Here is a 24,473-nt window from a genome sequence, read left to right on the forward strand (position 1 = left end):
AATACAAAACCCATCAACAAACCTCCCTATCACTTGTCCAAGTTTGAAAGAGAAGAAGTGGAGTGTCAAGTCAAGGAATTGCTACAAATGGGTTTAATTTAGCAAAGTCAATCACTGTTTGCCTCTCCCGTGCTCTTAGTCAAAAAGAAGGATGGATCATTTCGCATGTGTATTGATTATCGGGATTTGAACAAGTCAATGATCAAGAATAGGTATCCTATTCCCTGAATTGATGATCTTTTGGATGAGCTTAAAGATGCAAAATTCTTCATCAAAATAGATATTTGATCAGGTTATCATCAAATTCGAATGAAGGAAGGAGATGAGTTCAAAACAGCCTATAGAACTGAAAGAGGGTTATACCACTTCCTGGTTATGCAATTTGAACTTTCCAATGCACCCGCTACTTTTCAAGCCCTTCTTGTTCAAAACAGTTCTTGTTTTCTTTGATGATATCATAATCTATAGTTAATCCAAGGATGAGTATTTGAAGCATATGAGAGAGGTCTTTGACACTTTACGAAGACACACACTCTTTGCCAAGATGACGAAGTGTTCTTTCATGGAAGATGAAGTTGAATACTTAGGTCATGTTGTGGGAGAACAAGGGATTAGAGTGGACCCCAATAAGGTAAAATGTGTCAAAGAATGGCCTACTCCTACAAATGCAACCTCTTTGTTTAAGAGGATTCCTTGGGTTGTCATCCTTCTATAGAAGGTTCATCAAGAATTATGCTCATGTGGCAGCTCCATTGACAGATAGGCTCAAAAAGGAAGCTTTCGTCTTCCTTGTCAACAAAATAAAGATTCCTCTCTTTTACCTGAGGATTTACTTCAGCCACTTCCTATTCCTCAAGGCAAGTGGACTGATATTACAATGGATTTTATTATGGGCTTACCTACAACAAAGCATGGGTGGAATAGCATTTATGTGGTGGTGGACCGGTTGACTAAATCAACTATCTTATCCCTACCAAGGCTCAATTTACAGCAAAGCAAGTGGCTGAACAATTCACGGGATGTGTTTTTAAGCTTCGTGGTATGCCATCGAAGATAGTATCCGATCGTGATATTAAGTTCGTGGGAAGTTTTTGGAGGAGTTTATTCACTTTTACGGGAACAATTTTGACTCCTAGCAGAGCATATCATCCCCAAACCGATGGCCAAACGGAGCATGTCAATAAATGGTTGGAAGTCTATCTTCGTCATTTTTGCCATGACACTCAAGCTTTGTGGGATCATTGGTTACATCTTGCTAAATTCTGTTATAATAATACTCATCATATGAGCATTGGCATGTCACCATTTGAAGCGCTTTATGGATACAAAGTGCAAATACCTTCAGCCCTTTTTCATAAAGACGTGAATCCACAAGCCAAGGCTGAAGTTGAGAAAATGGAAGCTCTTTTGCATCAATGCAAGGAAAACGTTCGGAAGGCACAAGGTGTTATGAAGGCTTATGCTGATGAAAAGCGGAGACATTTGGAGTTCGAAGAATGAGATTGGGTATTCCTCAAAGTGCCTAAATCTAGGTATGCTTCTCTCAAAGGCGGTCATAATAAGTTGGCTCATCGTTACTATGGGCCTTATCAAATCCTCAAAAGATTTTGTGAGCTTGTATACAAGCTTGATTTGCCTTCTTCAACAAGGATTCATTCTACCTTCCATGTTTCCCAACTTAAGAAATATGTGGGTCCATCCATAAAGGTTTTAGAAGAGTTACCTCCCATGGATGAAGATGGTCTTATCATTTATAAGCTTGAAAAGATTATTGGCAAAAGAGAAAAGGTTTTAAGGAACCGTTCGTTACTGGAGTACCTTATTAAATGGCGAGGTTTGCCCACGGAGGAGTCTACTTGGAAACCATCATCATACCTTGATTCTTTTCCATGGCTTTTGCAGGAAACAGAGTAATATTTGAATAGGACAACTTGCTGTATTAAATTTATGTCATAAAAATAATTGATGTATGGTCATCAAAATTGGATTTTTATGGCATGCATGATACTAGGGATTGTCCTCTACATTTCTATAGCTCATACATGCTGATTTGACATTCATTCTTCAAGTTATGGCCATTCTTGTGCAGTAGCATGTTTTGGACAGTTTCCAACAGTATATACAAATTTCATACCTATACTTCATTGATATATGAGATCTTCTTCAGCTTAGAGTTTCATTACAGCATGGATTCATCACTTACAAGCTATTCTTGTAATCTTTATTCATCAATTGTCCCAATTCTAGCTTTGAGGACAAAGCTCTTTTAGGCAAGGATGGCTTGTAATAAAGCATAAATGCCTTAGTCTAGGGTAAGTATAAAAGGTAGAGGTGTAACGTGTGTAGTATCTTTTGCCATTTTACAAACATTACTCGTTTGAGGTCTCAACCTCCCACCATCTAAGAGGGTGAATACTCTTGGCCACCATAGCTTGGGGTGCATACCTTGCTACAGGCTCTCATCATTTGATTCTCAACCAATATTGGTAATACCATTTCTTGCCAAGCCACCTTGGCTATGGCTTCCTAGCATTTTATGTATATTTCTTGTATTTTCAGTATAAAATCTTGCTATGGAATTTAGCTTTATTACAGTCCATTGTCCTTTACACTAATAACCTCCCACTTAAAGGTGAATGCACCTTTACAAGAGAATAGCTAGTGAAGATACTCCAATGCCCATCAACAGTCTCTACAATGCAAAGCACGTGGAAGATAAACTCTTCCTCAAAAAATTTGTAAGGTTATCATCTGTATGAACCTTGACAAGCTCAATACACTTTTTCTCAAGCATCTCCCTAATATAGTGATGCTTCATGTCAATATGCTTTGCCTTTACATGAAAGAGTAGATTCCATGCCAACTCAATGGCACTTTGACTATCACAATGCAAAATGAATACCTCTCCTACAATACCCAAATCTCCCACTAAACGAGTAATATATATGGCTTCCTTCCATGCCTCAATGGTTATGGTATATTCATCCTCGATAGTAGACAAGGCCGTCCATGGCTACAATAGAGGGATACATGAGACTACATCTCTTGTGAATGTGAAGACAAAATCTATCGTACACTTTCTAGATTCCACATTCCTTCCAAAATTAGCATCTGCATACCCAAGAACATATGCACCTATCCTTCCGAAGTATATCCAAATAGCTCTAATGCCATTCAAGTATCTCATGATACTCTTTATCACTACTTTCCAATGCTTCTTATGTAGGTTTGCCAAATTTACTAACCACTCCTAGTGCATACACAATGCCTGGATGTGTATTAAACATAATATACATCAAGCTACCAATTATGGATATATAAGGAACCTTGGCCATTTTAGCCTTTGTTTGTTCAAATTAGGATTGTTATGATGGCTAAGTGTTAAATATGGAGGCAATGGAACACTCATAGTCTTTCCCCTCTCCATATTGAAATGCTCAAGTACCTTCTCAATGTACTTTCTTCGAGACAAATAGAGAATCTTCTTGTATATATGCTACATAATCTACATGCCAATAAGTCCTTCTTATCAAAGGTTTTATTCAACTTTTCTTCAATGCATCCACATCCATGAGTGACTTCTCAATAATGAGTATGCCATCCACACTACAATCCATAGCCTTCCATGTGTATGAGCCGTAATTGCTCTCACTTCTAGTGTATCCTTGAGACCTCATGAAGGCATTGAATGTATTATATCACTCCTGGGAGCATGTTTCAATCAATATAAGCTCTTGTGGATCTTGCATACCAATTGTTCATTTCCTTTCACAACAAAAGCCCTCTGGTTGTATTGCATATAAATATATTTATGTAAATCCCCATGCAAGAAAGCTATCTTAAGAACACGTCAATGTGATGCTCAAGACACTCTCATAATCATCTCAATATTGGCTCAACCTGAATCTATAGCTATCCCAATTGTCTAGCATCTCAATGTGAGGCTATCCACTTGCCTGGAGTGGGTGTTCTAGATCATACATGTTGTTCATATGGTAGCAATCTATTCTCTTGGAACACTATTTTATGTATCTCAACAGTCTTTATGGGCTATTTATGTATTTTATTCTCATTGAAGATAACATCATGGTTGCACACTATCTTCTTAGCTTCAAGCTCTTGAAGATGATAACCTATCTCACATGAATCTCCATATCCAATAAAATTTTGCTTTTTGGATTTAGGATTAAACTTATTCTTCTTTTCCTTAGAGATAGGCATGTGAGCCTCATAGCCAAACATTTGTGAGTCATCATAAGAGGGTTTCTTGCCAGACAACACCTCTTCTGAAATCTTGCCACCCAATGGCTTCCTAGATGACTGATTTATCAAATGAAAATTTATTTGAACTTTAGCCTAAAAACCAGACCCTACCATTCTTTCCACTTGTATATCATTTGATTCTAGTAGGGCATGTTCTAGCTTGTACTCACTCTTTCATTGCACGTTTTTACTCTTACTATCTTACATTGTTAGCATGACTACCTATTGATAGTGGGAATACTTGTCAAAAATACACTTAAAAGAACTCTTATTGAGTTGAGGTATATGTATTCTATGGTCTCATGTGATGATTATGCTTTACTTGTGCTTTTAGTTTGAAACTAGCCCCTATAAGACCTACCCTTTTGATCAAAACGGAGACTTGAATAGTTCGGCACTACCATAGCAATTGCCTCTCTCTTTGGTCGGGCTTCATACTCCAGACTAGCAAAAAGACTTCTCTTGAGAATGAAGTACATTGGTTTTTCAACTGAACATGCATCTCATTCTTCTTTGGGTGTTTCTTCCCTTATCAACATTGACATTGACATTTTTGAGGTGAGAGGAGGTGCTTAATTCTCCTTCCATTGTTTGGCAATAAGAGGAAAAGGTATCATTTTATTGGTGCTAATAGGATCTTGGTCATATTGCACTAATTTATTAATACCTTTATATCATCACGTGTTTGCATCACGATGCTTCATACTTGTAAAAGGATGCTTGAGCAAGTGAACAATTGCCCTATAAGTACACTACACAACAAGTGGTATCACTCCTTTGTGCATAGCATTCTATTTGAGCATAACACTTTGCCCTTGCATTTCAACATGCATTGGCATTGTGTTAATATAAAATTGAGCACTTTAGATTAGGGGAAAACTTGCATTTGCAAGATGCTTCTCCCATTATGCAACATGTTCCCCTTTTACCTCGTTGAAGGAGTGGTCAACTTGGATCCACCATGTCTACAACATCTCATCATTAAGGCAAACTACTATGGCAAACATTTACATCAGCTATTCCCTCAAGCTATACCTTGTCACCCTAGCCTTGGACATAATGCATTCTATGCATGGAGGAAGTTCAACTTCCCCCTCTTCTTGGCATTAAGAGAGAATTTGAATAGAGCTATTTGAAAGAAGATATCCTATCTCAATGGTCTTAATATGTTCTTGGGTGGCCGAGGTGCATACATGGACTATAGTATACATTGGTTGCTTTGACTTAGGATCTTTCAAGTTTGAAAAGAGGGTGGAGATATGAGTTATGCTCCATCTAGGACAAAATCCTTTTTGGGTTTAAGAGATGTTTAGCCACTAACATTAAGGTTCACACTCGGATATAATTATGGTGCATTAACCACTAATTTAGTCTCCTTAAAAGAGCCCCAAAAAACAATTAATGCTAAATTACCAAAAATAAATGGCTTTATTTTTGACAATAGAACAAATGCATCGCCAATCATCTCTAAAGAGGAGTTTTGTGTTTGTGTATACTAAATCCCTCATTCCATTATTCGGTCAGCCCCACCTTTAGCTCACTTGTCACCCACTGCTGCCCACACCCCCTCCGGAGGACATCACAAGTTCTTGGAGCTTGTTCAAGTGCTGCCCCCACTGATCACAGCCCTACTCAGTAAGGCAACCTGATTTCCAGCAATCTGCTGCTGCATTTTCAGCCATCAGCCTGCCGCCCTGCTATTTGGGGATTCACTCAGCTGCCTGCACATCTTCATCAGCCCAGCAACCAGATTTGACCTTGATACAGCTACGTTTTGTGCATTCTGCTGCTGCCCAGCTGATCTAAGGTCTACCCCTCCTGTCATCTTCATCAGCAAACACTCATCTACACTCCAGCACCTTGCATTTTGCTGACTGGAGGTTGTCTGCTACTGCTGTACCTGTATTTTGCCGCCTGTCAGGCCGCCTTGCTGCTGCCCAAACTTTGAGAGCTGATTCAGACAGCTGATGTCATCATCTTTCCAGCCTGATCTGCAATATGAGCCATCTGGGTGGACTTAACTGCTGCTGATTTCATCAAACAAATTTCAAACTGCTGCTGCATTTTCAAGATCCGTTCCGAGTATGACACACTCTTGACACCCACTTCAACTATGCCTCCCCCAGTCCAAGACACACAGAGATTCAGTACCTATTGATTGTATCTTCATATTCATTGTTCATTCATTAGCATTTAGCATTCTACAGATTGTGTTCTAGGTGTTGTCATGCAGTTTTGTTTCTATGTTAGCCATACCATTCTTTACAGCCCCTATGGTGAATCATAATCTGATAATCTTTGTTCCACAACCATGACAAAACATACTAATTGTTTGCAAAAAGAAAGGAGGCTACTTCTCGTTTTTATGAAGCATCAGACAGATGGACTTCAAAGCCTTCAGATCCTCTTAAGACTTCATAAAATCCTCAAGATACAAAATGTGTTCCTTCAAAGTTGCAGCCAAGGCCCCAAAGTGACTTGAACCATTGGGCCAATGGCGGCTTACCAAGGAAAAAGATAATAAGCAGTCTGAGGTAATTTCTAACTGGGGCTGCTCTATCGCTGGCAATTTCATTTTCTACTTCATGGTCAGAGGAGGTTTATCCCATCCAATTCTAATTTCATGCGAACCCTAAACGAGTGTGCCAAATACATATTGGGTATCAGTGTTATCCTTCTTAGACAGCTACTATTCTGTAATAAAGCAATTTTCATGTTGCTTTAATTAGGAAATTAGTCTATTTTGGACTGGAGTATAAAAAGCAAGAGGGTGCCAATGTAAATCATCTTTGAATCATTTTACAAATCTCCACTTCTTGGAGCTTGAAGGTATTTCCTTCCCCACCATTGTAAGGGGTGAGTTCCTTACAGCAGCCTTCATCAATTGATTCTCAAGCTTCCATGGCTTCAACATTTCTTGTAGTTCTTGGTTATGAGGCATCTTAAATTAAGAAATGACAAGCTATGGTTTCCAACATTTCTTGTTAATTCAACATTTCCTGTTAGTTCTGTGTTAATTCCCATTTAAGTAGCATCCTTCATTTCATTGGTATCAGAGCATGGACTTTGATCCATGGGAAGGGTCATTTTTATGGTGGATCTAGTCACAGGATTGATACAGGGTAACTGGGAGGACAAAGTTTGGTCGTAGGACTAGTTACAGTTCAAACCGTGACTAGCCATGGATATCTGCATCAAGTCGTCACTATTTTGGAGGTTCTTAGAGATTCTATGGTGAAAATAGCAGCTCGTGGCCAATTCATAGGTCATTTTGGAGGGAGATTTGACTAACTGGAGTTAAACAGGGATTATGGAAGACTAAACAAGGTTACTTTTTGTTAAGCAAGGGTTTCTTCTTCTCTTTTCTCTTTCTCTCAAGCTTTCCTACAAACTGCCATAGAGATCTTTGCTCATATCTTCCTCCCATGGACTCCATCCATCAAATGGCTTGGTAGTCATCTTCTATGGATCATAAGCTTTGTATAGAGTACCTATATGGTACACTTCACAACCATTTTGATCACGTGGTATAAGAGTATGTTCTTCAGCAGTTTGCGCCAATTTTTTGTACACTCCCTTATCAGATCGTGAAGATTTTGAAGCTGTAGCTCTTCTAGAGCTTATATGATGCTTATCCTACCTTAAAAGCACTCTACATCAGGCCCATACAAGCTTTCTTTCATCTCCTTTTGAGTTCTTGAAGCTTACATGAAACCCTAGCTATGGAGGATCTTGGACAGCATGAAGACTCTTTCAATTTCTTGAAGAATTGGTTTCTTGATGATGCCTTTTAGCTTCCAAAGGTCAAAGGTAAGCATCTACAACCGACATTGAAGCATTTTGAAGAGATTTGAACCATTCTTCCTCTCTTTATGAAGGGAAAAACAAGGCAGCCATGTAATTCATGAAATTTTGGTTCAAATGAAGCTTGATTCATGGGGCTTTTGATCTTTCTTGCTTCTTAAAGCTTCCCTACATATCAAGGACCCGACATTGAAGGCTTTTCTCAATATTGGAGCAACTCTTCTTCTCAAATTTGGGAAAAAATAGGGCAGCCACTCAATTCTTCAAAACTTTTTATCTTACAGGGCTCAAGTCATAGGGCTTTTGTATTCTTCAGCTTCAAGAAGGTCTCACTGAAGCTACTACATCAAAGGAGGGCTAACATTGCAGCAATCTTTCAAGAATTGAAGGCTTGTTTTCTTCATGAAGGCAAGAAGGTCCTGAATTCTCATAAATTCTTGATTCTAATCAAGAATTGAGGCTACTTCAAGATTCTTGGATTATCCACAACCCTTTCTTGAAGACATTCAATCAATGATGGTATTCCCATAATCAATTGGAGCTTCTTGATTGCTTGGAGTTGGAGCAAGCATTATGGGGATAATCTTCTCTTGAAGCTGAGCTTATACCCTTTAACTTGGATCAATTTGATGGTGGATTTTATAGAGTATTAACCGATTGTGATTCATCTACCATTCTTCAACACTAATCAAGAGATAATTCTTGTTTCTTACTTTTAATTTCCCTATTAATCCACTTGTTCAAGCTTTCCAATTGCTGAAAGGGAACAAATTAAGAGTAAATCATTGATGACATGATCATATAGTACCTTACCTAGGGATTGATTGATGTTGTTAACTGATTTTCAGCTTAGCCTATTCATAAATTGATGCCCAAATGATTGTATAGGTTGATTCATTACTCCTTACTTTATTGTCTAATCAACCCATATTACAAACTCATGCAATTTCCTTTCATTGATGCTTAAGAATTGCTTAACCTCTAACTTTGGGGTTTTTGTGATTCAATCCATTGAGAATATCCAATAAATTGTAAAAGGTGAGCATAGTAAATCAGTGAGTCACTGATTACTATTGGTAAGCATTTCTCATCCTCAGTTTTCATACATTTTACCCTTCAATTCTTGCATACCATGAAATGACAAAATCGTGATTTAGCCATGCATTGCATTCCTTGATTGTTAGAATACTAGCTCTGCCATGTATATTCCGACCGAGGAAAAAGGTCGAAGTTGGACGAGATAGCAAGACAAAAGAGAGGTAACCCTCCCTTGCTATTTAAGACTCCGTAAGGGTGCACAACCTGGCCCGGAAGGAACTTTGCATACCTTCTCGAGTTTTAGAGCCCATGTAGGTGCCCCTCCTACTGTTTTATCCCTCACCACAGGTGGTGGACCACGGAAGACCACTTGAGAAAGAGTGGATGAAGATTGGAAGACTCATGGTACCAAACAGAGCAAAACAGGGCAGTCGGTGACATTTTGATCAGATATACAGGTCTACAGGTAATTTGAAGTTGACTCCAGGTGAATGAATGAGCTTCCAGGTTATACTTCAGTGCCCACAGGTGGTTATTGATGATCCATGACCAAAGGGTTTGAAACAGGGTCCAAACAGTGAATTTACAGGCTATTACAGGTTGCTGTCTAATCTTGGATAGTCATATAAAATCAATTATAGAAATGGGATATTTCACTCTGAAATATTGTTTCTTATACTCAATGCGTAGAGGACAAAGTTAGCTTCGACCCTAGCTATAGAACACTTCATTTTTGGCCATTTTAGTGACAGGTGGTCACTGTGGACAGCAACCACATACCTCTTCCAAAGCTGTTATTTCAATAAATCTTTGGTAGGGTATACTGTTTTGATCCAAAGCAACCACATACCTCTTCCAAAGTTGTTATTTCAGTGAATCTGGTATATCTACGTGTTATTAGCTTCGTGTGGAGCTATCAAGCACTTAGATTGGAGGAGAGTAGCTTTGGATATTGACTATTCTTTATTAGGCAATCCTGAAATTGTCACAATTTGCATGATGGCAAGGAACAAGAAGAAAGATCAGGTATTGGAGCCCATTAATGAAGAATTAGAAGATTACCATGCTGAAGCTAATCCTACCCATTGGAGCCACATATCAGGGACAAGAATTTATGGATAACAATACAACAAATGAAGAGGTCCATTGGCCAAGGATTCCTTTTGACAATGAGCCTAGAACTGAAGCAAATATTACCCATGATTCCAATGACTTTCAATAGTTATCAAAGAAAATTGGTAACTTGAATGAAGGTCTAATCCAGCTTACACATTCAATGGATGACAGATTGGGTAAGATAATCACTCATATGGAGTAGCAAAACCATAGAATGGATGCCAAATTTGAATAGTTAGTCACAATATTCAGCAACTTGGGTAACAAATTGCAAAGCAATTTACCTTCCCATGCTGAAGATGTACCTATTGTTCATGGCAATGTGAGGTTTACAATAGCCCAACAGAATATACCATCTACTTTTGAACATGGAGGATCTTCTAAGGCAAATGAAACAGTTCAACCTTATACCAATTCATGGAATAGAAACAGGCCCAACTTTACTAGTTCAAGAGATAAAGGACAACAAGATTATTCTTTGCATGACGACATAAATGAGTTTGTACATGGATGTCATCCCTTTTATTAAGAGTTTGGTTCTCAACATACCCAAGTTCCTCATGCAGCAAGAGATGATGAAGGGCAATATACACATGATAAAGCAAGAAAAGGAGACAGTTTCCAGCATGCTGAAGATCAACAAGATAGATTGTCACATGGGATATCCACTCATAACCAACATTCGCATGGAAACTCGTTTGGTCGTCAATCTTTTGGAAATAATCATGGATAGCAAGCAATGAGTGATTATTCTAATAGACAACAATCTCTTGGATATGCCAATCATAATGGGCAGCACTATCATTATGACAAGGAATACAAGGACAAGGTCAATATATACAATTTTAAAGGAGATAACCCTTCACCGACCGAACTTGAAGAATGGCTCAACAAATTGGAAATGTATTTCACTCTACCCACGCAATGATCAAGCAAAGATTTATTATGCAGCCCTACACCTAGAGGGTTATGCGCATACATGGTGGAGATACATGAGCAAGATTGGAGAGAATTTTCAGTCTTGGGAGGATTTCAAATCAGCCATTTCTCAAGTATTCGTGTCACCAATGGAAAAGGAAAGGCTTGAAAGGAAATGATATGATCTTAGGCAAAGGGGTTCTACCGTGAGGGAGTATTTCAGTCAATTTTTAAACCTCTTCATGTATGTGGAAGGCATTTCCGATATAGCCAAATTGAACAAATACATTTTTGGTCTTGATCCAAACCTATCAACTGAAGTAGGGGTAGCCAAGCCTACAAATGTTTATGCAGCCATTCAATATGCCAAGAGGTACAGCCAAAAGTATAGAAGAGATTTGACTTCATTTCAGCCCAAAACACGAATGAATTATCAATTTAATCACCCTATGAGATTTGGACAACAGTTCAGCCAACAACGAGAAGGATTTAGAGCTGAAAACAGGTTTCAAAATAATTCCAGCAAGGTACCAACCTATCCTACAACATATGCTTCAAAACAAGGTAATATTTCCAGATATAATGCTAATTCAAAAGGAGATTTCAAAAGGGCTGAAGGTGCAAATAGGCAATATCCCAATAATAACAATAATAAGGTACTTCCTAATGATAAATCCAAGGGTTTATGTTACAAATGTGGGGAGAAATGGTTTCCTGAGCACAAGCAGAAGTGCAAGGGATATATAGCAAAGTCTAATATGTTGAATATTGAAGACTTTGATGAAGAGGAGACACAAGAAGAACATCTTTTGCAAGTAGAGGCAGTTCCTACTTGTGATGAGATGCATGAGCATGATGATCAGGACACACACAAGGAATTAGAGCCGGTTAGTAATTTTTCTTATGATCCAGGTGGTCCATTTAATCCTGGTGGATCAAAGATTGATGATCCTTCTATGGTTACTTGTCAGCCCATGTTATGTTCCATATCTCAGGATGCATGGTTGGGTTGTAAAGGTGAAAGTACACTTCGGCTTAAGGGCACTATAAATTCAAAGGTTGCCCATTTCTCATTGATACGGGCAGCACACATAGTTTTGCCAATGCCAAATCATTACATGAGCTGAAGTTATTACCTCAAGAGATAGAAGTTCCACTGAAGATACAAGTAGCTAATTGTGCCCAAGAGTTGAGTAAAGAGATATGCCGGCAAACTCCTATTGAATTATCACAGACTTGCACTATTATGACGGACTTGATTGTCCTAGAAATGGGTCCCATTGACATCATCATTGGTTGTGATTTGCTTAAATAGCTTGGAAAATTTTCTTTGGATCTAAATCAGATGTTCATAGAGTTTACTTGGAATGGACAGCAAGTAAAACTAAATGGCATGGAGAGAAAGCAAGTGAAAATAATTAGTAAGAAGAAGATGAATAAGGAAATTAATGCTATGTCTTGTATTTTTACACTTCTTCTATCCAAGGCAGATGAAAACCAACAATCTACTTCACCTAAGGAGCAAGATCCATGTCTATGTAAACTCTTGGAAGAGTTTAAGGATATATTTCAGCCACCTATAGCATTACCTCCTCAGCGTGAAGTGGATCACCCTATTGATTTAATGCCTGACACAACCCATCAACAAACCTCCTTACAGATTATCCAAGTATGAGAGAGAAGAAGTAGAGAAACAGGTTAAAGACTTGCTGGAAATGGGGTTTATTCAGCCTAGTCAGTCACCTTTTGCTTCTCCCGTACTACTTGTCAAAAAGAAAGATGGGTCATTCAGGATGTGTATTGACTATAGAGATTTAAACAAGAGCACTATAAAGAACAGGTATCCAATTCCCTGCATTGATGATTTGTTGGATGAACTCAAAGATGCAAGAATTTTCACAAAGATTGACTTAAGGTCTGGATATCACCAAATCAAGATGAAAGCAAGAGATAAGTACAAGAAAGCTTTTAGAACAGAAAGAGGTCTCTACCACTTTTTAGTTATGCCATTTAGACTTTCAAATGCACCTGCAACTTTTCAGGCTCTTATGAACAAAATTTTACAGCCATTCTTGTATAAATCAGTCTTAGTATTCTTTGATGACATTCTTATCTATAGCAAGAGTAGAGATGAACATCTGAAGCATGTCAGAGAAGTCCTTGTTACCTTGAGAAGACACAAGCTTTTTGCAAATGAAAGCAAGTGTACTTTTATGGCTAATGAAGTAGAATACTTGGGTCATATAGTTGGTGAGAAAGGAATTATGGTTGATCCAAAGAAGGTTCAGTGCATCAAGGATTGGCCCATACCACAGAATTCTACTTCACTATGAGGATTTGTCGCTATTATGGTCCATATCAAATCATAAAGAAAGTTGGGGATCTTGCTTACCAACTTAATCTACCTCCTACCACACGCATTCACAATGTTTTTCATGTGTCTCAACTCAAGAAATACATTGGGCCTAACATACAAGTTCTTGAAGAATTATCGCCTCTTGATGAAGATGGTTTAATCATCTATGAGCCCGAAAGAATTGTTGGCAAGAGAGAGAAGGTTCTAAGGAACCGTATTGTTATGGAATACCTTGTCAAGTGGAAGAGATTGCCTATGGAAGAATCATCTTGGCAACATGCTACTTATTTGGATCAGTTTCCATGGCTTCTTCAAGAAGATGGTTAGTTCATTGTACAGTGGACAGCTTGCTATATTCATTTTCTGTCATGAAAATAATCGACCTATCAACATCAAAATTGGATTTTGATGATATGGATGGATACTTTATGAAGTATACTTCATTTCTATATCTCATATGCGACAATATGACATTTCTATCCAAAGTTATGGGTCATTTACTATCACTACCCTGTTCAGGACAACATTCTAGATTTCCACTGTTTTGAGCTTACTTTGGAGATTCTTCTCAATGGAAGATTATCTTCTTCAATGGACAATTTCAACAAGGTTATTCAACATTGGATACTCATTTCTTCATACTTATCATTCATATATCCTTTCACTCTTCAAAGTTTTGAGGACAAAACTTTTGGGCAGGGATGGATTGTAATAAAGTAATTTTCATGTTGCTTTAATTAGGAAATCAATCTATTTTGGACTAGAGTATAAAAGGCAAGAGGATACCAATGTAAATCATCTTTGAATCATTTTACAAATCTCCACTTCTTGGAGCTTGAAGGTATTTCCTTCCCCACCATTGTAAGGGATAAGTTCCTTGCAGCAGCCTTCATCAATTGATTCTCAAGCTTCCATGGCTTCAACATTTCTTGTAGTCCTTGGTTGTGAGACATCTTGAATTAAGAAATGGCAAGCTATGATTTCCAGCATTCCTTGTTAATTCAGCATTTCCTATTAGTTCTGTGTTAATTCCCATTTAAGTGGCATCCTTCATTTCATATTCCTAGATCTATCCATGCTCGGGTTCCAACAATCTTCACTTCTTCCATTGGGATAATCCATGATCATCACCCCAACAATCAAACGTGTATCACCCACACGAACACCATGCACATGCACAAAATCCGTAAATTATTTGACTAGGGATGTTTCAGAAAATTTTTCATCTTTCATCTCTTAGTGCACTGGGGCAAGTTGACACCAGTACTGCCCGAGAATATTCGTCTATATACTAAGTTTCTTCTTTGCATGTGTGAATACAAATGACATCATGTATTGGTATCACTATTACATGTTAAGCATGAGAAATAATTATCTACAAAGTCACAAGTTCCGTCATCCTCATCAAGTAAATATGCCAAGACCAAACCTAAATTTGGCACATACCCTTCATCTTTCGACCATGAACACAAGATTTCAATCATTGTTAACACCTCTCTGCTTTGAGTATCACCGACAACAAATTCATACAAGTCTTTAACCACCTCTATGGATGCACTGCCTGTCACCTTCTTTGCACCTACATTTGTCCTCATACCATCTACTTTCTTCGCGTCGCTCCATTGGCCAGCATTCGCATAAACATCTGCCATCAACAAATATGCAGCAGCATCTTCTTGACTTATTAGCACAAGCTGCTGAAAACATTTTAATCCCAATTCCACCTCTCCATGAATTCTACACGAGGTAAGTAAACACCTCAGTGTCTCTTCAAAGGGAAGACCTTGCATGTCCTCCGCAAATCTTTGTGCCTCGTGAACATGTCCTGATCGTGCAAGGAGATCAACCATGCAAGCATAATGCTCTGCTGCTGGTTTTATCCTAAATTCTTCTCTCATCAGCTCAAAATACTCCTGCCCCCTGCTGACCAGGCTTGCATGGCTGCAAGCAGCAAGAAGACATGTGAATGTGATGGCATTTGGCTTCACACCCTGCTCTAGCATACTTTCAAAGATCTCTACAGCTAAATGACCTGCATGATTCTCACCATATCCCTTTATCATTGCTGTCCATGATACAACATCCTTTACAGGCATCTTGTCAAACACATGCCGTCCTTCTAGAAGTGTGTTACACCTGCTATACATGCAAACAAGGGTGTTGCCCATAAAAAGATCACTTTCCAGACCTTGCTTGGTTAGCTCAGTGTGCAATCTTTGTCCTGTGGCCAAGGCTCCTACAATGCCACAAGCTCTTAAGCAGCACAGAAAAGTAACATGATCTGGAAAGACACACTCCAGTTGCATCTTTTCAAAACAGTTCAGTGCTTCCTCACAAAGTCCGTGATCAACAAGTCCTGCAATTAGAGCATTCCATGAGGCTGTATCTCTATCTGCAAGTTGATTGAACAGTTCACATGCTTCAGCAAGCAAGCCACATTTGCTATACATATCTAGCGTTGTACTGACAGCTGAAGGATCCCCTTCCCATCCCCTTTTAGTTATCTCATCATGTACAGTTTGGCCTTTTCCTAAATCTCCTAGAATGCCACAAGCTTTCAAAGCATAAAGAAACACACAATCTGTTGGACGCACACCCTCTAGCAGCATCTGTTCAAAAGATCTCATTACCTCATCATGAATACCATATTCAGAATAAGCAGCAATCAATGCATTCCATGACACCGTTTCACGAACAACTTGATTGTTGAAAATTCCCCATGCTTCAGCAAGCAAACCGAGTTTTCCATACATGTCAACCAACGTGTTGCTCACAAAAAGCACTCTTTCCCATCCTCTTTTTGTGATCTCAGCATGTATCCATTGCCCATTCTCTGATTCCCTTACTTGGGTACAAACTTTCAAGCTGCATGTGTATGTCACAGTATCTGGAGAGACACCACGTAGTTGCATTTTCTCTAAACATTCAAGTGTTTCCTCACAAAGTCCATGGTCGACATATCCTGCAACCAATGCATTCCATAAGACCAAGTTTTGCATAGGAAGCTTGATCACTATTTGGTGTGCTTCTGCAAGAGACCCACATTTCCCATACACGTCCACCAATGTGCTGCTAACAAAAGGATCTTCTTCACATCCTTGTAGAATAGTCTGAGTATGTATTTCTAGACATCTTCGAAGAGTTTGTATGCTTCCACAAGCCTTTAAGCAGCAAGGGAATGTGGTATTGCTAGGAGAAACACCCTCTAGCTGCATCCGTGTATAACAACTGAGTGTTTCCTCACCAAACCCATGTTCTATGTATCCTGCAATCAGTGCATTCCAGGACACCGCATCACGAGCACACAACTTGTCCAAGACATTCTGAGCTTCTGCCAATGAGCCACATTTTGCATACATGTCTACCAATTTGTTTCCCACAAACAGGTGCCCTTCCAGGCCTTGCATAATAATTGCAGCATGTATTTTTCCACCTGTCTCTAAATTACCTGTGATACCACAAGATTTCAAGCTGCAAGGGAAGGTGACAACATCAGGCAAAACACCCTGTAGCTGCATGTGTTCAAAGCAGATCAGTGCTTCCTTGTCAAACCCATGTTCAGCATATCCTGCAATTAAGGCAGTCCATGAGACAACATTCCGAACAGCCAGCTGGTCAAAAACATCCTGTGCTTCTGCAAGTGCACCACATTTAGCAAACATATCTACCATCGCACCACTGACAACAAGGTCTCTTTCGAACCCTTTTTGCACAACCTCAACGCATATCAGCTCGCCTTTCTCTATGGCCCCAATGCTGCCACAAGCCTTCAATGCACAGCTGAATGTGACATCATCTGGTGGTACACCTTTGACCTGCATCTGTTCAAAACAGTTCATCGCTTCCTGACTTTCCCCATGATCAGCATATCCAGCAATCAGTGTGTTCCACGAGATGATATCCTGAAAAGGAAGCTGGGCAAAGACTTGTGATGCTTCCACAAGCAAGCCAGACTTGCCATACATGTCGATGAGACTGTTGCTCATGAACACATCTCTGTCAAGGCCATGGCAGACAATGTCGGCATGCATGTTCCAGTCTGTTTCGATATGTTTCAAGGAACCACATGCTTTGAGGAGTGCAAGGAAGGTGTAATGGTTAGGCAGCACACCGTCCCCTTGCATTTTGTGATACAGGTCGAGGGCGTGCTGCAGAGAGCCGCACGCGATGTGACCGGAGATGACAGAAGTCCAAGAGTACTGGTTGCGGTACGGTAGTCTGTAAAAGACATACTGAGCCTCGGGCAGGCTCCCACAACTCACCAGAGTGGAGATCAGAAGGTTGCCCAAGACTCCATGGGTTTCCAGCTGATGCTCGCGCATGTAGGCATGCAAGCGCTTCGCCTGGGCCAAGTTCTTCGTCTCCCTGCATCTATGCAGTCGAGCAACCAAGCACTCGATCGGAGAGACTGACATACTCCATGTTTTCTGGCCAGTCAGCAGGACCAGGCCTCCTCCTGAGGCTTTGGTTACACACCAAGTAATGGACAGCCAATCCTCGTCCAGAGTGTGGGCATGCATTTTTTGAGACTGTGGGCATGCTTTTTTTGAGACAGGCCGCGGACATGGGTCTCACATTTTTACACACTAAATGGACACACTTTATAAAAATAAAAAAAGAATAAACCCATATAATTTTTGATTGTTTACAAATGTAAAAAGTGCACTCTCGTCCGCCACTTTACAAAGTGGGCAGGGAGACTCCCCGTTCAAAAGTGGGCGGGGAGTTCACCTGTTTAGCAAGTAGACAACAGGTCATGTCCTCTCCAGTGTGTAAAGGATTGCGGACACCCACCAACCCTTAAATAAGTGTTTTGATTGGTTAAAGCTTACAAAATGGGCGTCCCTTATTTGGTGTGTAACCAACCTGAGCATCACGATTCACAGGTATTTTTCGTAAATGGCCATAGTACATAGAGAAGAGTTTTGGCATTTCCCCACATGGAAAAAGGAGGCCTTTTATTCCTTATTTTTCCATGTACTCTTGAAACATCATGAGTTTCTGCTCAGGAGGTACCCCACACCTAGCTACGTGTGGTTAGGGCGAAAGAGCTGTTGGCCCAAGGTTCTTTTCCCTTATTTTTCAACATGATGAGGTTCTCCTCAAGAGGCACCATGTACATAGCTCGGTGCAATTGGGGGCAAGGGGGTGTTGGCTGGTTGTCCCTTGCCCCCAACTGCACCTAGCTAAGCATGCAATCCCTCCCTCACAAAAGCTCATGATATTATCATAATTCACAATGTGGGGATTACATTGGGCATTTGTCTAAGACTTCATGTGTATAGTGTAGTACTTTGGTGCACAAAGTACCAAGCTCTATTACTCTCGAAAGGCCATAACAACAAGGTAACATGAGACAAGAATAGTAATTAGGGAGAACTTGGGCAATTTGAAATGCTGCTAAAAGAATTGTCAACTATAATTTTATGACTCTCAAGCTTAAGAGTAGGAATTCCATGGGTAAGATCATATCGAATTCATATGATGTTCTTAATGCGGTCAACCCTAGTCATAATCTTGTATATAGTTTGAAAAGTCCAAGGTGAGCCCATGAGCTTGTTATCCAAGTTTCCATGAGTGGAGGAAATTTTCTTTGTCAGTACGATGATAACTATTTTAATTGTGGATTCTCCATATCCATTCTCCTTTGGGTAGTAAAATGAAGACATTGGGCCCAAAATCCTCAATGTGAGGGTTTAAACTACTTTTCCTTAAGAGCTTGGAGGGATATAGACATTACAAGATAGTCTCCAAGTTCAAACGGTTTCAATTAAGTCAACTTACCTTCATGCTTCTCCTTCACTTTGGCAATTGGTAACCACCCTAACCTCTTGATCTTCTTCAAACTTCAATAAGACTTGGCATTTTCTCCAACTTGAAAATCATGCCATTCACATCACTCTACAACAAAATCTTCAAAAATTTTCAATTTGTCCCATGATCTATCCAACTTTGATCTTGAACCTTGCTTTGATGCTTTGCACATCTCTTTAGATCCCATGGAACTCTTTGCATGACCCAATCATACAAAGTTATTTGCATGCTTAACCTTCAGGACATTGCTCACACACATTTAGGTAATATCGATGTCATGCCAATGTTCAAAACATATCGTACACTTCTTCTTCTTTAATTCTCACATTATTACTCAATTTTGTCCAAGCAACATGGTTTATAGTTTGAAATGGCAAGTTTTATAAACCAAAGGTTCCTTCCAAACAAGTTCAAGAAAGCAATGCAAGTTCTAAGGCTCAAAAGGAATATTAGGCCTCCTCCATTATGCAAAAGAAAAGGCTTATTAAGAATAAAAGAGGGATGTTCTATCTATCAAGCATAAAATCTATCCTTATGTCAATAAGTTGAGCAAATATTTTGGGAAATATGTAACACAATAGCAAACCCCCAACAAATAGCTAGTGGCAACAAAGGGAGATAGAACATGCATCATTGTAAAGATTCTACTAAAGCAAGGTGGTAACTCTAGTAAGAGAATATCACTTATGAAGCTTGCTCACAAGCCGTTCAAAAGGAGCATCTATGCTATACTCAATAGTAACGAATGTTTCAAAAGTATGAATGAAAAACACATTATGATGCTTCAAGCATCAAGGAGCAAAATATTCGTATTAATGAAGTTATGAATAGCTTGTGTGCAAAAAAAAGAAATATATTTTGCATGGCATCTTCATGAGGAAATTGATATCATAGCTTTGCATGAAACCAAATAAGAAGAGCAAAGGCTCCTCTTGCATGCTTTGATAGATACAAATATTTTTTGAGCCTTTTCAAAGATCCTCAATAGGTGAGTCAACTTCTCTTTTTTTTCCTCTCCTATCCCTCAAATAAGCCAATATCCTCATATGTCTCTTCCAAATTTGGATCTAGAGAGAGAGAGAGAGAGAAAAGGTGTGGCTTGATTGAGATTTTGTGTGTGTGTGTGTGTTTAACCAAGTAGTTTGACACAAAAATTTATAATCACACTATATTTATTATTTACTTTTGGATATTGCTAAGTGGATAATGAAAGGTGAGAAGGATTGAAGCTTGCTTGGAAGAGCTATGGCGAGAGAGCAAGAGCAAGAAAGAGAGAGGGACCAAATGGGAACTCCAACAGTCACACTGTGTGACTGGGCCTTCCTTTATTCAAACTGTCACTAAAAGAATAAAGAATAAAGTGATGGTGACAGGCACCTGCCACCTGTAGTGTGCAATGGTGGGTACTGTTAGTGTAGTGGCCTTTATCCCCAACAACCTTCCACTTAAAGGCAAATATGCCCCAGTGAGGAGTGAAAAGAAAAAGAAAAGATAGTACAATGTACACATGTGCAATAGGATGAGGAAAAACATCATCTCATCCAACGCCATTAATCTCATAAGGAAGGCAAAGCGCCCAGTAGTGAAGCTTTTCATGAGCAGATTTGTAGGATTTTTGTCAGTGGAGATCTTGACAAGGTCAATAGACTTGTCCTCCACAACCCCACATATGAAGTTACACCTCACCGTTTGTCTATCCAGAAGGAATCCACTTATGATTACCAGTGGTTGGCAGATATGTCTAGACCGTTATGTCTATGACAAGGTACTGAAGGTAATCCCAACCGACAAGATTATAATCCAAGGAAGTCGCAAGTATCGAGATTATCGTATTCTTGTTTTTCTATATGTGTTTTGTCTTCGCATGGAATATCAGATTCTTGGCTAGCTGAATAGCACTCATAGAATCCGAATGTAGCATAGGTATAGTATCAATCCCAAGGTCATGAACGAAACGGCCCAACCATATGGTTTCCTTGCAAGCCTCAGTAGCTACAGCATACTCGGCCTTAGTGGTAGAGAGAGCTGTACATTTCTGAACCCTAGACATCCAAGAGACAACACCTCCAACATAGGTGAATACATAGCCACAAGTGGACTTCCTACTATCTGCATGTCTTGCATAATTGGAGTCTATATACCCCACAACTCCTGTATCCTGGCTGCCATAGCAAATATACATATCTGATGTGCCTTTTAGGTATCTCATGATACCCTTCACGGCATCCCAATGTTTCTTGCCAGGTGTAGCCATATAGTGTGCTACAATACCAACTGCAACAAAGGCAATATCTAGATGAGTGGCTATCATGGCATACATCAAACTTCCCACGGCTGATGCATAAGGGATCTTGGCCATCTCGGCCCTCTGCTCATCTGTTTGTGGACAATCAGTATATGAGACCTTCACATAAGAAGGTAATGGACAGCCAATAGGCTTCATGTCCTGCATGCGGAAACACTCAAGGACTTTGTGAATGTACTCCCTCTGTGAGAGGTAGAGTAGTCCATGATACCCATCACGCTTAATGCACATACCAAGAATGTGAGAGGCTTGTCCCAAATCCTTCATCTCAAAGCTCTTCTTCAGTTGAGATTTAAGGGCATCCAGCTCATCATGAGCTTTCCCTACTATTAGCATATCATCCACATAAAGTACCAAAATAAGTAATGAGTCATCACAGGCTTTCTTCGTGTAAAGACACGGATCCATAGCACTCCTGTTGTAGCCCTGTGACTGTACTTTTCTTCAACTTGCACACTAGGTGCTCCCTATGAGGTTTTGCAAAGCCCTTAGGCTGCTCCATGTATATCTCATCATGCAAATCTCCATGCAAGAATGTAGTCTTGACATCCATTTGATACATGTCCAAGTCAAGCTGCGCGACTAAGGCCAAAACCAAGCACAGGGTGGTCATCTTAACCACAGGAGAAAAGACTTCATCAAATGCTCCTGTTTAAAACCCTTAGCAACACGTCTTGCCTTATAAGCCCGCTTGGGGTTGTGCTTTTCAACTTGTACACCCATTTGTACTGTAAAGCCTTCTTGCCTTGAGGCAATGCAACCAAATCCCTAGTCATATTCTTATGCAGGGAGTCTATCTCAGACTGAAAAGCCCTCTCCCAGGAGTGACAGTCACCCCTGTGCATAGCCTCAACATAGGTGAGAGGCTCTCCTGCATATGTAACCAAGACATTATGCATCAAGGGCTCAAATCGATCAGATGGACGTCTAGGTCTAGTAGACCGTCTCACTGCAGGCTTTATTGCATATCTAGCATCTTGTCCAACACCTTGGCCGCCATGTGTACCAACTGCTACTGCAAGTTATCCAACTGGTTGTGCAGGAGTACGTGGCTCCTCTTGGAATATAACCCTATGTATCTCTACCACCTTCTCAGGCTGTCTACGCATCTTGTCTTCATGGAAGACTACATCATGGCTGTGGATGACTTTCCACACCTGCGGATCCCAGAGGCAGTACCCCATCTCGCCTACATCTCCATATCCAAGGAAAATGCATTTGACACTCTTAGGATCCAACTTAGTCTGCTTGTCCTTGGGCACATGGTAGAATGCATCACATCCAAAAACACATAGATGCGCATAAGACGGAGGTTTCCCAGTCCATATCTCCTATGCAACTTGAAAATCCAAACCACTGGAAGGTGATCTATGATGACATGCACAGTTGTACTAACTGCCTCAACCCAAAAGCTCTGTGGTAGGCCTATATGGCTAAGCATACTGTGTACACCCTCCTGGATGGTTCTATTCATCTGCTCAGTCAAACCATTCTGGGGTGGGGTATAGGGGGTGATCAACTGACGCTTAATACCCCTCTCGTCACATAGCTGCTCAAAGGCACGTAATACATATTCTCCCCCATTGTCAGTCCTAAGGCATTTCAGCCTATGCCCATAGTCTGGTTCTCAACCAATGCAAGCCATCTCTAAAACACAACCAAGACATCTGACTTAAGCTTAATGGGGTAAGCCGAGACTTTACACAAAAAATCGTCAATAAATGTCACAAAATATTTTGCACCACCCAGAGACTGACAAGACATGGGCCCACATACATCCGAATGTACCAATGCCAGGGGCTCACTCATGCATGTCCTACTAGACTTCTTATGCGTATTCCTAGTCTATCTACCATAAAGACAATACTCACATGAATCAAAACATGCATAGTCAGGGGCGGTAAGTACTACGAACTAGAAAGCATTTTCATTCCCTTTAAGGACATATGGCCCAAACGGGCATACCAAAGAGATACATGTGGGATGGAACTGATTGACAAAACATGGTCAACAGAGGACCCATCAACTACAAGAGGATAGAGGCTACTAGCCTTGGCACCTCTACAAGCACAAGTCTGCCACAAGTGATCTTTCAAGAAGAATCCCCAAATGAAACATGAAATCCAGCATCATGAACCCTACAGACATAAGTTTGCGTGTAAGCGCAGGTACATAACGTACATCCTATAATAAAAATGTACTACCAGTAGAGAATTGTAACGGTGCATCCCCAATGCCAAGAATAGTAAGTGACCTGTCATCACCCAAGCGAACTAAACCAAAGAGAGTGCGGTAGGAGTGAAACCATTCACGGCATGGTTTAACATGAAATGAAGCACCGGAATCCAAAAGCCAGCACTATGCATACATAGAGTGAACCTTGGTCAATGGCGTAGCATCACAAGAACTAGTTGCAAGTATGTACTCCCAATAGGAGTCATCAGTCTTCTGCATGACATTGATTTCCTCTATTTTCACACAGGATTTCACAGGTACCATGCTGCGATGAGAGGACTTTTCTTGTAATTTGTCTTTCCCCTTCTCTTTGTGCTTCTCATTGTGCAACTCATGACACTGTGGGTGGATGTGACCCTTCTTGTTGCAATGATGATATGTCACATTAGCATTTCTCCCACGAGACTTGTTGCATGACTTACCATGCGACTTAGACCTAGATTTCTACTAGTCTCTGCCACGGCCATTCCCATGGTCATTCTTTCCATTACCATCTCTGCCTGTAATAGTCAAAGCATGCAACACATGAGAGGCATCCAAGTTCTTACAGTTGATCTCTTCCTATAGAAGAGCACTCTCTACATCAGGCAAGTTCAAAAGAGTAGCATGAGCACATAAAGGCAG

General features: G+C 40.0%; 1 protein-coding gene across 1 annotated transcript; it reads right to left on the minus strand.

Annotated features, from left to right (window-relative positions):
* Positions 1-5,944: 5,944 nt before the first annotated feature.
* Positions 5,945-18,015, minus strand: LOC148035035 (pentatricopeptide repeat-containing protein At2g33680-like). The gene is made up of 3 exons (XM_087680769.1): positions 14,942-18,015; positions 6,164-6,254; positions 5,945-6,088 (listed from the first exon to the last, which is right to left on the minus strand). Exons 1-3 carry the CDS (start codon positions 18,013-18,015, stop codon positions 5,945-5,947), a joined length of 3,309 nt encoding a protein of 1,102 aa, XP_087536895.1.
* Positions 18,016-24,473: the final 6,458 nt, after the last annotated feature.

Source organism: Lygodium microphyllum, chromosome 6, assembly GCF_053477565.2.
Source record: "Lygodium microphyllum isolate KBCC chromosome 6, Lygodium_microphyllum_v1.1.10, whole genome shotgun sequence".
NCBI classification, from domain to species: Eukaryota; Viridiplantae; Streptophyta; class Polypodiopsida; order Schizaeales; family Lygodiaceae; genus Lygodium; species Lygodium microphyllum.

What these genes read in the sequence shown, in the direction of transcription:
- LOC148035035 (XM_087680769.1), bottom strand. Translation starts at nt 18,015, where the DNA reads ATGCATGCCCACACTCTGGACGAGGATTGGCTGTCCATTACTTGGTGT. An exon ending in TCATGGTCGAAAGATGAAGG is followed by an intron (nt 6,255 to 14,941) that starts GTATGTGCCAAA and finishes CTCATATTGCAG; the next exon opens with ATCAGGCTGGAAAGATGATG. An exon ending in TGACAGGCGGCAAAATACAG is followed by an intron (nt 6,089 to 6,163) that starts GTACAGCAGTAG and finishes TTGCTGATGAAG; the next exon opens with ATGACAGGAGGGGTAGACCT.